General features: G+C 46.0%; 1 protein-coding gene across 1 annotated transcript in view; it reads left to right on the top strand.

Moving 5' to 3' along the window:
- Nucleotides 1-7,317, top strand: part of LOC119161007 (solute carrier family 35 member G1) — an 83,536-nt gene extending 76,219 nt beyond the window's left edge. Inside the window, exon 3 of the mRNA XM_037413319.2 lies at nucleotides 7,136-7,317. Coding sequence (XP_037269216.2) covers nucleotides 7,136-7,291 — 156 coding nt within the window. The 3' untranslated portion in view covers nucleotides 7,292-7,317. The remainder of the gene's footprint in view (nucleotides 1-7,135) is intronic.
- Nucleotides 7,318-15,575: the final 8,258 nt, after the last annotated feature.

Below are 15,575 nucleotides of genomic sequence, written 5' to 3'. Positions count from 1 at the left end.
CGCGGAGCTATCATGCTTTCTTCAACGTGGTTGAGAGCAGGCAGAGGAAGAGGCTTGGTAAGATATCGGTACCCGGGCTTTCGTCATATTAACTTTTCACGTGCTGCCTCGCCTACGAAGCAACGAAAACAAAGTGGACGTAGTCGTGAGGAGGCGAGCACTGGCCATTGAAAACCGACGGATGCTATGACCGTTCCCTTTTTAATGGGTTGGTGGCATGTGTCACCTGACTAGAAAGGAAAGAAAGTTTAATAAACTTCCTTTTTATGTTAACTAAATGCCTTCTTCAATTAAATAAAACTTATTATAACAAAGAAACATAAATTCACGGTTCATCTCTTTGCTTATACAGGCACAATGACCTCATTTTCCCACTTTGTTCAGGCATTATCTCTACTTTTCTTCCACTAATATTCTAACTGGCTCCTTCTTGCTTCTATCGCGGACGTGTCCAGCTTTCCATGGTTGTCGCTAAAAAGCAAAGCCTCATGTAGGGTCGTGCGCACACGTAAACCCGAGTGAATATCACCAAACTCAACCAGAATGTATTCCATCGTCTCCCTATAGCTCGCCAACAACATGTGCATTGTACTTTTTTATTGAATCTCGCTTTATTACTATGCTTTCCAGGGCAACCCACCTTTCTTTGAACAGTAAAGCACTTCTTTTTTAATTATCGTGAAACCTATCTTTCCTTATTTCAGTTTTACCCTTTTGGTAGGTACTGACAGCCAGATTATTTTCCATCGCTGTCATGCAATAAATCCCCTCCACCTCTCTGACAATTCGCTTAATGCTCCTTTTTGTCATATCGTCCACACTGCCAGCCGCACATTTGCTGGTGAGCCTCCCAGTTCTGTTCCTCTACTTTGTGTCCACGCTCTTCCTATACGAATGTCTGAATGCCTTCTTTGCCCATCTACTATCCTTCATGCCCCGCCGCAATGGTCTAGTGGCTAAGGTACTCGGCTACTGACCCGCAGGTCGCGGGTTCGAATCCCGGCTGCGGCGGCTGCATTTCCGATGGAGGCGGAAATGTTGTAGGCCCGTGTGCTCAGATTTGGGTGCACGTTAAAGAACCCCAGGTGGTCGAAATTTCCGCAGCCCTCCACTACGGCGTCTCTCATAATCATATGGTGGTTTTGGGACGTGAAACCCCACATATCAATCAATTACTATCCTTCATTTTCCTAATCTTCTCCTCCTACCTCATTTAGCTCTGAGCTTTCTTTACTTCAAAGCCTGTTCATCTCATATCCCCCTTTACAGCCTCATTTTTCATCTTCTCGTGAGTGCCTAACGCCCAATATCCGTTCTTGGCCACCCCTGATTTCATGCACACCTCTGACTTCCCAGTTGTAAGCCCCAGAATCATTACGCCTTTCCACAGACCCTTCTTTTTACGCAACGGGAGGCTCAATATTCTACATATTGTATCCCCATGAAGCTATGTGCTTCATTATTGCAGCATTCCTCTTTCCCTTTCCTGCCAATGTTTTTTTCTTCCCTGTACCTCCATATATGCTCCATAAATGCTCCCTCATTTATCCATACTCTGAGGTACTTGTACCCGATTACCCTTGGTATTTCTTGACCCTGTGTTGAGACCGCCTGGTCATTGTGGTAAATTAATACCATAAATCTGCATTTCGTTGCACAAAATCTTAGTGCTATGGTGTCGCTTTCCCTTCTGCAGAAAGATATATATATATATATATATATATATATATATATATATATATATATATATATATATATATATATATATATATGTATATATATATATATATATATTTGGCTACCTGCAAAAAAGACAATATCGTCAGCATAAAATAGATCTGGAAGCTTCTGCTCAACCATGGCGCCGGCCTGTTTCTGTTACAGCTTAAACCCAATATTGCTATTTTCTAGCCTTTTTTTCATCCTCCCCATGAATAACACAGGGGACAAAAGACACCCTGTCTTGATCCAATGATAATTTCAACGCTGTCATTGCTACCTATACTTTCCCATTCTACGCAAAGTATGTATTATCTGTATGTCTCTCTCAAAAGCAGTATATTGCCACGTTCCATTTCACAAGTTTTTGTTATCGTCCGAAAACACCGCACGATTCTCAGCGCAAACCGCGCCTGCAGTTTTCTAGAAGGTTCAGGACTGTAGTAGATCATTTCGATAAGATCACGCCCACTGTGCGAACGGTACAGATTGTTCTGGAAGCTACGCCACCGCCAGCGATAACGCTAGAACATTCGACGGCAAGAGTATAAATGCCGACGCGCTTCGCCGCTTGTCAGTTGTTGATCGAAGGCCGACGCTCCGTTCGCCGCTATCAGTCCGAGACTGCTATCTGTGCGAGACTGCTGCTGTAATTGGACTTTCAGTTTACCGGGCACAGGTTCGCCCAAATAAACAGTTAAACCCTAACACGAAGTCTCCTGTCTTCGGCCACGTCACGACCCCGTGACATCTGGTGGAGGTGCTGGGTACACGGCTTGACGGGGGCGTCCGGTACATGAACGAAGCAGCACCTCCACCAGATGTCACGGAGCTCTTGTTTCTGGGGCACGTTATCAGCAAGTCTGGAGTTCGTCCCGATCCACGGAAAACAGCTGCCATCGCCGACTTCCCGCCGCCCACTGACAAGAAAGTCGTGCGCCGATTTCTGGGCCTGTGTGCCTATTATAGGCGGTTCGTGAAAAACTTCGCCCGCATCGCCGATCCTCTCACTAACCTTACCAAGGCCGACATGGAGTTTAAGTGGGAAACGCCGCAGGAACACGCTTTCCAGGAGCTTAAACATCGCCTCCAGACGCCTCCGTTACTTGCCCATTTCGACGAATTCGCCGAGACAGAAATACATACTGACGCAAGCAGCGTAGGTCTTGGCGCCGTTCTTGTGCAGAGGGCTGACGGACTTGAAAGGGTTATTAGTTACGCCAGCCGATCGCTATCCAAAGCAGAAGCAAATTATTCCACAACAGAAAAGGAGTGCCTCGCCATCATCTGGGCTACGTCGAAATTTCGCCCCTACCTCTACGGCAGGCCCTTCAAAGTTGTGAGCGACCACCACGCATTGTGTTGGCTAGCCACCTTGAAGGACCCCTCAGGTCGCCTCGCACGATGGAGCCTGAGACTTCAAGAATATGACATTACTGTCATTTACAAGTCTGGCAAAAAACATTCCGACGCCGACTGTCTCTCTCGTGCGCCTGTCGACCAACCGCTACCCGACGACCCGGATGACGACTACTTCTTAGGAACGATAACTACCGACGACTTTGCTGAACGACAGAGGGCCGACCCGGAACTTAAGGCCCTAATAGAATACCTCGAAGGCAGGACCGCCGAAGTCCCGAAGATATTCAAGCGCGCACTTGCGTCGTTCTTTCTACGAAACGGCCTTCTACAAAAGAAAAACTTTTCACCGCTTCGAGCTAAGTACCTTCTTGTGGTGCCTTCAGCTCTGCGACCAGAACTCCTGCAGGCCCTTCACGACGATCCGACGGCAGGGCACCTCGGTGTTTCTCGCACGCTCGCGAGGATACAAGAAAGGTACTACTGGCCACGTCTTACCACCGACGTCACTCGTTATGTGAGAACATGCCGGGACTGTCAGCGACGCAAGACACCGCCGACAAGGCCAGCGGGACTTCTGCAGCCAATTGATCCACCTTGCCGACCTTTCCAGCAGATTGGTATGGAACTACTGGGGCCGTTCCCGACGTCGGCTTTCGGAAACAAGTGGATCGTGGTAGCTACCGACTACCTCACCCGCTACGCCGAGACAAAAGCCCTGCCAAAAGGCAGTGCATCCGAAGTAGCTAAATTCTTCGTCGAAAATATCGTCCTACGTCATGGCGCCCCAGAGGTCCTTATCACCGACAGAGGAACGGCATTCACTGCCGACTTAACTCAAGCGATCTTGGCATACAGCCAAACAAATCACCGCCGGACGACAGCGTACCACCCACAGACCAACGGTCTCACCGAGCGGCTTAACAAGACGATCGCCGACATGCTGTCAATGTACGTCGATGTCGAACACAAGACGTGGGACGCCATTCTTCCGTATGTGACCTTCGCATACAACACGGCGGTGCAGGAGACGACGCAGATATCGCCATACAAATTGGTCTACGGAAGGAGCCCGGCAACGACGCTCGATGCCATGTTACCCAATGTCACCGACGAAGAAAACCTCGATGTGAGCGAGTACCTTCAACGCGCCGAAGAAGCCCGACAACTTGCGCGTCTTCGTATCAAGAATCAACAGACGACCGACAGCCACCGTTACAACCTTCGACGACGCTTCGTGGAATACCAGCCCGGTGAACGTGTTTGGGTGTGGACGCCGATACGCCGACGTGGACTAAGTGAAAAGCTTCTGCGACGATACTTCGGACCGTACAGGGTGGTTCGACGGCTCGGCCCACTTGATTACGAGGTTGTCCCCGACGGCATCACGAACTCTCAACGACGCCGATCGCGACCTGAAGTCGTCCATGTCGCGCGCCTCAAGCCGTTTCATGCGCGTTAACAAACTGAACTAGTGTTTTTTTTGTATTATCGTTGTATCATAATTTATTCATTGTACTTTCTTGCATTATTATTGTACTTTCATTTTTAGTTAAAGCATCGGGACGATGCCTTTTTTTCAGAGGGGGGCAATGCCACGTTCCATTTCACAAGTTTTTGTTATCGTCCGAAAACACCGCACGATTCTCAGCGCAAACCGCGCCTGCAGTTTTCTAGAAGGTTCAGGACTGTAGTAGATCATTTCGATAGGATCACGCCCACTGTGCGAACGGTACAGATTGTTCTGGAAGCTACGCCACCGCCAGCGATAACGCTAGAACATTCGACGGCAAGAGTATAAATGCCGACGCGCTTCGCCGCTTGTCAGTTGTTGATCGAAGGCCGACGCTCCGTTCGCCGCTATCAGTCCGAGACTGCTATCTGTGCGAGACTGCTGCTGTAATTGGACTTTCAGTTTACCGGGCACAGGTTCGCCCAAATAAACAGTTAAACCCTAACACGAAGTCTCCTGTCTTCGGCCACGTCACGACCCCGTGACAATATAGTAGTCAACTAAGTTAACTTTTTTCAATATATCCCACAAAATCTCCTGAATATAGTTTTCATATGCCTCAGTTTTCTCCAGATAACCTAGGGTGCTGTTTACTAGTTTATATATTTTTTTACACTGAGTAGGAACAAAGAGGTTATCGTCTAACCACCTCTCGATTCGGAATCCATTCTGAAGTTCTCCAAAAATATCATTTTGCTCTACCTACGTTTCTATTTTTTTATTTTAATGCCTACATCGGGAACCTTGTCTATAGCACTGACGTAATGGTTAGCGGTCTATGAGAGTGAATGTTAGCATTTGCTCTCTTGCCTTTAGTGATTAAGTTCATTCTACTTTTCCTACAACTAGTTGTCTGGTGTTTCCCTCTTGTGTAAGCATTTTTCTACGGATTGGGCAGCGTTGTGTAATCTAGGAAGTATTGTTGGAATCTTCGGAGAGGCGAGCTGAGCGCCTACCTTGAGCGGCGACCGACCAGAGAAGTGTACACTGGCAACACTGGCGTACACTCACGTTGCCACCGGATAAGGCGCGAGCAATAAAATATCGCCTAGGAAGCTCCCAAATAAACACAGAAAGGGTTCATGCCTGTATAGAACAACGTTAACATGTGTAATATAGCATGGTAAAAGAGTGAAATAACGGCCAAGGGTCGCCGAAGGCGAATGATTACGTGTTTAGATGCTTCCAGCTCATTAAAAAGGCTCAGCCATATTTGTTCGTCAGCCACCGCATCAACAAAGTACACACAACCCTTTACAGATGTGAAGCAGGTGCCTTAATTCTCTGCAGAATTACGAATGGCGTATTGCGTGCTTTCGAAGTTACCCCAAATGTTTACAAAGGTCTCTCGAAAGGCCGCTTCTCGCCGCGGTGGTCTAGTGGCTAAGGTACTCGGCTGCAGACCCGCAGCTCGCGGGATCGAATCCCGGCTGCGGCGGCTGCACTTTCGGTGGAGGCGGAAATGTTGTAGGCCCATGTGCTTAGACTTAGGTGCACGTTAAAGAACCTCAAGTGGTCTAAATTTCCGGAGCCCTCCTCTATGGCGTCCCTCATATGGTGGTTTTGGAACATTAAACCACACATATCAATCAAAGGCTGCTACCCCAGCCATGGATGACCATGCTGCATGTTCGCGGCAGGCCTGGCGTTTTTAATTTCTAGTAACTAATAACGCGTCCAGTTCGCTACTCCCCGTGCATAGAGTTTATTTCATATCTTTGAGCAGGCCGAAGTATTCCTAAATCTTCAGACTATTCAGGTGGCTCCGTCATAAGTGGCGTAAGCCTTCTGAACCAATTGCAGCATTTGCTCGTACTTTCTGTCATATATAGCGTCACACTAGCGCGTAGGGTAAGGTATAAATAGAGTCTTGTAGTTTCCGACACTCTTCTTCTCACTACTGCGAGATCCATAGTCCCCGTTCGCTCAGTTTCCTTGAACGGTAGGGTGTTCTTCTATGGACTTAGGGGTTAATTACCTCTGCGCCCCAGTGGTACAGCGGTAGCCGTAGTCGCTTGCGGACACTAGCGGGTTCGATCCCGACTATGGTGGTTGCTTTCGAAAAGGCGAATTGCTGAAGCCCCGAGTTGTATGCAATGCCACTGCACGTTAAACAAACCATGGTGGTGAAAATTTCCTGAGTCCTCTACTGCGTGGCACGCGCTCAAAATCGGAGATACCTTTACATGAGCCATGCCGAATTCATTTTATCTTTAGATGGTACAAGTTTGTTCACGGGCCTTCTTTTATCAGTGCATTTCATGCACACACTAGATAATAAATCTCATTCAGCCTTTGCTAATGCTCACAGAGACGTGAACGTACTTTGTCGTATTGTTTGCAAAACGTTAAGAGTGCATTAACAGCGCTGTTGTAAAAAGTGAATCGGGGTGCCATTTTCCGACTATTATTATTTTAGAAAGTAGTATGTGTGAAACATTGCAGAAATTTTTCACTTATAAGGCTTAAGTGAAGCAGTTCATCGTTTGTTTTTTTTTTCCTCATCGCAGTAAAATATATTTATTTTCGCGCGTCTGTTTGCAGGCTATTTTCTTGAACGTGTATCCGGACAGGTTCAGCATTTCGGGTGGTTCCCTCATCCTGTGTGGCGTCTTGATTATCGGTCTACGCAAGATCGCCCTGGCCTCCGAACCTGACAGCGGCATCAGGCACAGGCTGCAGTTTCTGCTCGGAGATTAGGAATAAAGATCTACTATGATGGTGAATTCCCTGGCATCCTCAGTGGCTTCTGTTATAACATCGACATGTTTAACTCTTATGACAGCCAAAAATGTTGCTCCTAAGCTAAGAAAGCGTTAAGTATTATCCTTTTAATATTAGGCGAAAATGTTAAGAAGAAAAAAAATGGCATATCCCACGTACTGTGGGAATCGATGATATGCGAAACACAAATGAGAAATGTCGATATGTCACTTTAAAATTGGCACAACGTTACGAACTGGAGGTAAATGATGCCAAACATGACTTCCGTGTCATGATTGTCATGTTTGTATGTGTCGTTTACCTTCGTCATCTACGCACGTCACGTTATACCAAATTTAGTACATGTGGAGCTACCGAAATGACCGCGAGCACGCTATGAGCGTGGTATGTTGTCATGTTCCTATGTGACAAGCGTGTCAGGATTATCATGTTTGCACCAGTCATATATTTTGTCAGTCATTGACGTCACGGGACACCAAATTTGGTATATGTGGAGCTAGTAGAACGGCCGCGAGTGCATCATGAAGACCCAATATACTCCAATGTAGCGTTGACGTGCGCGCGCACGCTGGTCGCAGTGACGCCACGTTAGCAAAACGGGAGTACTCTCTAATCTGACGCCAGGTGCGACCAGCGTCCGTTGGCGCAGGCTGACGGCTACCGGCGCGAAATGTGACATGCTGCATTTCACGCCGATGCGTTACCTAGAGAAAACTGGACCATAGAGAAATAAAAAAAGGTTAAGAGTGGACACTCCCGTAGACCCCAGCGGCCCAATCGACCCTAGCACACCTGGTGGTTGGTGAGAGCAAGTGGCATGCGCTTCCTGTTTCGGTTTCACTGGCGCAAAGTTTGAATTACTTTGCGTAACCGACGTTTGACTATGACGAAAGTTCATGATTTCAGACCACTTTTCATCAACGAAATGGATACTTTTTGTAGGTCGTTTTGATTTAGCGATTCCCTGTTTTGTTTTGTTCAGTTGTTCGTGCGAATTGGTCGTGACGTGATTTTTATTTTGATTAAGTTATAATAAAACGAGATGCAGGTAATGATAATTCACTACGGTTTTATTCATCGCGCTTGTGTTTTTCTGTTGGAACAAGTGATCAATGTATATATCAGTCAAAAAGACAGAGTATCCGCAATGTTTTATTCAAAGACAAGGTAGAGTCTCAGAATATAAAAAGCACAATATGACAAAGGTAGACAACAAATGCATCTCGCCTTACAAATAAATTGTAACAAATACAGAGAGAACACAGACAACGCACACATCACTAGAGTTGGCAGAAGCCAAGAAGCTGGTGAAGTATGACACACCGGGCCAGTGGGTAAGTAAGAATCTATGGCAAAAACACAGCGCACAATGCTGATGAAGAAGGAAGAACTGACATATACACAGCAATGAAGTCGCGAATCACGCCTGGGGTTAAGCGAAATAATGCATAGAAAAAAAGAGCGCACAGAAACCACACGACACAATATAGCAAAAAGGCAAAGGTGCAGTGTGCTGGCTGTGCTTAAGAACAGCTAGTCCAAAAAAAGCAGACTTGATGCCTGCTTGTCCTCAGAAAGGTAGGGCTTTGCAGCTTGCTCGCTACGTGAAAGACAAACTTTATGCTACAACACTGGCAGGTCTTGTGGCTCTTCTTATGCGTCCCCTTCATCAAAAACTTAAGATCCCAAGCGATTTGCGTCCGGGTGTTGCTGTGACGCTTGCGAGCTAAAATAGATTGTAGTCATCACTTATCCGGAATTGTGGACCGTAATTGGTTCTACGAGAGCGGTATTACAAAGCTAATAAATAGCAGAAGGAAACCACTTTGACTCATTATTTTTTATAAAGGCTCTACATCGTACGTTGTGACTCACAAGCTATATAAAAATAAAACGGCAGCGTCTGCAGCCCCATCAAACGCTACAAGTTTGGGTATTCTTTCGAAAATTTTGATGGGCGAGATAAGGAGGTTGAGAAGCTAAAATACGAAAAGCGTGATAACGTGAACCGTGCCCACTTCATACTGTGTTCCTTACCCGCTCGAAGATATTTCAACAAGCGATTTTGTTATCGATATATTACTTGAGCTGGAGAGATAAAGCATACACAGTGACCAAGCGAGCCACAGTAAAGTGTACAGTTCGCCCGCATTTGCTACAAAAATACAGACAGGATACCCAACATTTTTTTTAAGGTTATGCAAATCACTTCGAGCGAATACACAGTGTCCCTACTCCTCATAGCGGGTAACCTAAACAATGTATGCAACGAAAGAGTGGTTAGTCCAGTTGAACTGAATATAAGCATATAAGACCATAATGAAGTCTGCTGTAACGAAGTAATAACATAACAAAGCTATTGCAGGATTCGGCGCAACTCGAATACTTTAGTGTAAACCCGCCGCTAATTGCTAACCTTTGAACTTGTCAAGCCGTATGCCTGAGATTGAAGACTGGAACCTAACCCTATCTAAGTTTCGGTTCACAAAACGCACATGCCAACATAAACGAACCCGGCAAAACATTTTCAGAAACTTCACGCGACACCCAGCAGAGCAGAAATGAAAATCGCCAACACATGACAGATGGTAATACAAAACATCGCGCACTTTCAGGTGATGTGCAGTGGCCTCAATCATGGCAAGAAAGTGAGATTCAAGTTGTTGTACGTATGCAAAAGCTGCTTCTGATGGCACAGTGAGATTCCCAAAAAGTTTGCTGGGGACGTGGTATGCTTTGAGCATTGTGAAATACTGGTGGGTCCGCTGTGCTGCTACTTTGGCTTGCAGATGTTTAATGGTTTGCTTGTACTTCATTGATGGAGACATTGTCGCTGGCACACAGGAACGCACTGCAATAAACAAAAAATGAATGTAAAAGCGAAGAACAACTAATCCCATACGAGCACTTTCCTCGCTCTTTCAGACCCAAGGTGCACAACTTTTTGTGGTGCAAAATTTTCGATTCTACTACCTAAAAACAAACCATTCACAATGTTGACAATGCACAAAAAAAATGAAAATCACTGAGAGCCCACCCTTACATTTTGTAAGTGCACACGTAGTGTCCTTTTGAGGATAGTTTTCTCAGAATGTCCTAAACATAAAATAGCACATTAAAAACAGCTGCAATAAAAGCATAGTCACCATTTTCTCTAGGGCACTCAGACGTGGAGCTGTTGGCGGAGACGTCTTCTGGAGGGTCTTGTGAAGCTTGTTCAGTGCCTCGGATAGTGCTGTCGGAACAATCTTGCAAGCTGCCTGCGGAAGTCTCTATATCAATCCACTCTGGTGTTGAAGTGAACATACAACTTACCGGTCACACAAGTTCCTTTTGCGACAGCTGAACGACTGGCTAAGGTTTTCTCCGGCAAGACGAAGTCAGCAGAAATTTTTTCACCAGCTACAAGGGAGCTGCCACCTGTAGAGGTTTGGTCAAGGGTAAATTTGGGTAAAAAAAAAAGAAATCGCGACACTGAACGCACCCTGCTCATCGGGGCACCTCAATGTGTGGGAGCCGCATTTTGAAGCCTCTACCGCAGGTCCTGAAGAAATGAAATTACGACAATGTGTCAGTAAGAGGCTTAAAATAACACAAACTGAAGCTCATCCGCACTTCGCAGTGCAGCTTGTGCAGTCATGTCACAGTCACTACTTGAAGCGACGCTCAGAGAACCTGCATATATGTGCAGTTGGTACAAGTTACAAAGCTTGTAGCATGGGGAAACTTAAACAGCTCTTTCAAACGCATAAATTGGTCGAACGTGGAAGAAAAGAGAAGGCACCAACTAGGAAGCAAGTAATTTGTGATTTTTGGAATTATCAACAGTGCCAGCTTTCACCGATGAAAGGTATATGTACATGTGCACTCAGGCTTGAAGATAACGTGAAATAGCCCTTTAAAGTCTTTCAAAACAAGTTGCGCAGGACAAGGGCATCAAAAAACGACAGAAATGTAAAGCTGCTGTTAGGGAGGTAATAGCCCAGAGTTCACAAAATTTAAGACTTTCCAAGTGTTACTTCTATAGTGAGGTTTCTCCATCGGCTACAAAGATCTTCGCGGTTAACTGTCGCCACTGATTCAAAACAAGTGGCTGCTATTGCACATATTTGAGTTTCAGTCAATCACTTACATGGTGCAGCTGTTTGCACACTGGGAACAGCCATTCTTGTAAGCCTTGTGTGCCCAGGGTCCATGAAACTTTGAGCAGTAAAATGGTTGCTACAAACCCTGTACGTTGCATACAATAGGCTGGCCGGCTTACTTAGGAGATCATCGCGTCCAGCATACTGCATCCATGCTTTCATCCTGCATTGGCAATGAACTATCAGCTGAAAGGGGAAGTGCTTGAATAGTGATTTTTTATTGTTACCCTCACTGAGCAAGTACGAACGACAGTAAGCCTAAAGACATGCAAACCATACAACAGCTTTAACACACCTGCCGCGTCGTGGTATGCGAAAGAAACTCGTCCCAGGCTTCTTGTGGGTTCTGCCATTGTTGAAGCACTATGATACACAGCAGTAGCTGCCGTAGCTTGGGCCGCCGGACGGCATGGCATCAGCGCGGTCTGAAAATGTTAGTAAGTGGATGCTTCGCTGTCAAATTACGAAAAAGATATGTGCACGTCATAAGTGTACCAACAAACCCCTTTGAATGATTAGCTAATCGATGCACAATACAAAACCAGTGATACATATCTGACCCATAAAACTCTGACTTACAAAGATAAACGTCAAGACCACGTGCAAAGATCTTCAGAAGTTTCCAGGCCGCTATCCCTTGTAATGCAATGGTATCGCGGCCTGGGAACTTTAGAACACCTTCGTGCGTACGCAGTATCAGCAGTACATTGGGAAGAAAATCACAGTTGAAATTTGTGCGGTAAAATTATATTGGAAACGTCAAAACAATTTGTGAGCAGCTTGCACTAGTGGCACAAGGCTAGCGAAGAAACGAAGATGATGGCCACTTGGCTAGTCCAGATTTGCCTCCGGCACACCAAAAATTATTCGTGTTCCGAGCCTTCGGGAAACGCGTCGTGAAGCATGCGAGGGCCAGCTAACGCTTGTCAATATTTTGCACCGAGCCACCGAGCCTATGACCTAGCTGCCCAGCTATGCTCAGCGCACAGACGCTCGCGTCCGTGGCAGACGCAGCACGCGTCGCCTCGGCTTGACGCCGTGCCGCCTTTGCTATACTGCATACGTTGCACAATGTTCCCATCTAGCCGCCGCATAGAGCCACAAACTTTATTTTTAGCGAACCTCCCAGTCCTTACAAGCTTCAGAAAAAGGTTACAACTGCGTGAATGAGACGCCACTTCAGAAACAAACTCGCAAGCGCAACGTGTGTGTGCATCTTTCTATGTTTGTTGCATGGTGTCTTATTCGCGCAGGTGTAACCGTTTTCTAAAAAAAATGACCCAACAAGACCAACAACATGTCATTCAACAAGCTTCGCTTGAAAACGTGCCTCACCTGTTATCTCACGCACGAAAACGCCGACGCAGCCGACCATAGCCTCCTATATTTTTTTGTGCCCGCGCATTAGCGCTAAATACATACGCGCCATCCGTCCCTTATAGTTTTGGCGCTCGCCGCCAGATGCCGCACCGATCCCATAATAACAGCAGACGACGCGGCCTATGCACGCTTGCGTTTATGACGGTCTAGAAACCGTCTACATTGCATTGGATTATGCGTATACGTTAAGAAGTGCGCACACACCAAATTTTTAACACAAGCACTGTATGCAGAATGCAATGTGAGCTTTGTTATTTGATTTCGCGCTCAAAGCTTGAGCACTTTTCGAGACAATGGTTTGACATGAAAATCTTTTGCCAAGTCGTGTTTGTCAGTCACACTCGTCGCGAAGTTCAGAAAAAGTGGGCGGAGAAACTTCACGAGCACAACCTCCAAAAGTTTTTTATGATGTCCCGGGGTCGAGCACTTGAGTTTGTCACGTTTCTGTAGTATTTGCGCGGCGTTGTCAACGGCAGCCTTCAGTGGCTGATTCATCTTTCTCGCTCTTGCGAGGAAAACTTCCGCGTAATTCTTTAGAGAATTTAGAACCATTACGAGCTCAGTTGACGGATACAGGAGTACACCTGGGTGGATATCTCCACATTCAATCAGAACATGCTCCGCCGTTTCCTTATCTTTCCCGCAGCATGTGCATTGTTCTTCTTCTTTACTGAATCTTGCTTTATAACTACGCGTTCTAAGGCAACCCGATCTCGCTTCAAACAGTAAAGCGCTTCCCCTTGAATTATCGTAAAATGCCTCCCTCCTTATTTCATTTTTGCCCTTTCGGTAGTTACTCAAAGCCGGTTTTTTCTCCATAGCTGCCATCCATTCTCTCGTTTTGCGCCTCGGCGCTCCGCCAGGAGCGCTCGCATCCCATAATAGCTCGGGGGACGGCGCTGAGGGACCGACCGCTCGGGCACAAAGTTATAGAGGAGGCTATGAGCCGACGTTGACGAAAGCGGCGAAAGCTTCTCGCTGTCAGTCATGCAAGGTCTTGTCGCTGGGTAGATGGTGTTCATGACAGTACGACTGAAGAAAAATAATCGCGTAAGGTGTGTTGAATGAATTATTTTTATGTATAAAGAACATACCAAATTTGGGCATATATTTATTATTTTGTGAAAACAATTCTGTTGCATTGATTATAACTTGTTTTTTTTGCGCTTGCGCCCTCTGACGTTTGGTGAGAGCACTAGTTCGTTACGTAGTCGTGACGCACTTCCTGAGGCCAGGTTTCGCGGAGTGTCCTCTCTTGTCTTCTTCTTTCTCTATGACCGGTGCCTGGCGTCACAACGCCGGCGTGACGCGACGAAATGAACGCCGGCGAGCACGCACACCGCGTCACGTCGAAAGGTATTGGCGCCTTGACTGTGGCACGTGGTCATGTTATCACATGACACGCATGTCATGATCATCATGTTCGCCCCAGTCACATACCTTCGTCATCCATTAGCGTCACGTAATACCAAACGTGACATACGTGAAGCTAGCGAAACGGCCGCGAGCGCATCATCAGTGTGCCATGTAGTCATGTTGTTACATCACACGCATGTCGTGATTATCATGTTAGGATGTGTGATTTACCTATGTCATTCGTTTACGTCACGTAATACCGAGTTTGCTGCATGTGAAGCTAGCGAAACGGCCGCGAGCGCATCATGAGCTTAGCATATAGTCATGTTGCAACATGACACATAACTCATGTTTATCATATTTCCACCATTATCATACCTTCATCATCTATTCACGTCCCGTAATACCAAGTTTAGTATAAGTGAAGCTAGCGAAACGGCCGCCAGCAGATCATGAACGTGGCATGTAGTCATGTTGTTACATGATACGCATGTCATGATTTTCATGTTTGGGTCTGTCGCTTATGTTCGCCATGCAGTCATGCCATACCGTACCAGTTTTGCAACATGCCATGTGAACGAAACGACTGCAAGAGCTGCAGAACCATGAAATGTAAATCATGGCATTCATAACATATTTTTCCTAATTTTAATGTTATTACTAGTCAAATATATTCTTCATACCATCATGTTATGCCATACCAAGTTTAGTATCGATACCATAATGGGAACGGCCAGGAGAGCTAAAAGTCGTAGGCGGCTTGATAGATAGATACGCTCAAAGTCGCCGAAGTTCGCTAAGAATTGCTTCGCATTTAAAAAGCGAATACAGTGTGGAAAGTGTTATTTAAATAAAATATGTCGACGGAAATATAATTTTACAATGGGGAAAGTTGGTTTCCCCACAAAGGCGACTTCAGTTGCATATACGCAGCAAACGCAGCTAACGCGATAGTGAGGACATTACATGCTATTTCAGTGAAACGATTTGAACAGAGCAGCAAAGGTAAAGCCAGAGCTTGACCCGCCGCGGCGGTTTAGTGGCTAAGGTACTCGGCTGCCGACCCGAAGGTCATGGCATCAAATTTCGGCTGTTACGGCTGTATTTTCGATGCAGGTGAAAGCGCTGTTGGCCCGTGGGCTCAAATTTGGGTTCACGTTAAAGAACCCCAGGTGGTCGAAATTTCCGGAGTCCTCAACTATATATACGGTGTCTGTCATAATCGTATGGTGGTTTTGAGGCATTAAAGCTTCACTTATCAATACATGAATTCAGAGCTTTCCTGCTCACTTTAATCTAGAAGCATATCCTTGAGTAGTCACCAGTGCTGTGCCAATCAACATGCTATATATTATTTGAAAAATATGTCATTGTTCCTG

This window comes from Rhipicephalus microplus, chromosome 3 (assembly GCF_043290135.1).
Source record: "Rhipicephalus microplus isolate Deutch F79 chromosome 3, USDA_Rmic, whole genome shotgun sequence".
NCBI classification, from domain to species: Eukaryota; Metazoa; Arthropoda; class Arachnida; order Ixodida; family Ixodidae; genus Rhipicephalus; species Rhipicephalus microplus.
This window is presented reverse-complemented; position numbering and strand designations above follow the sequence as displayed.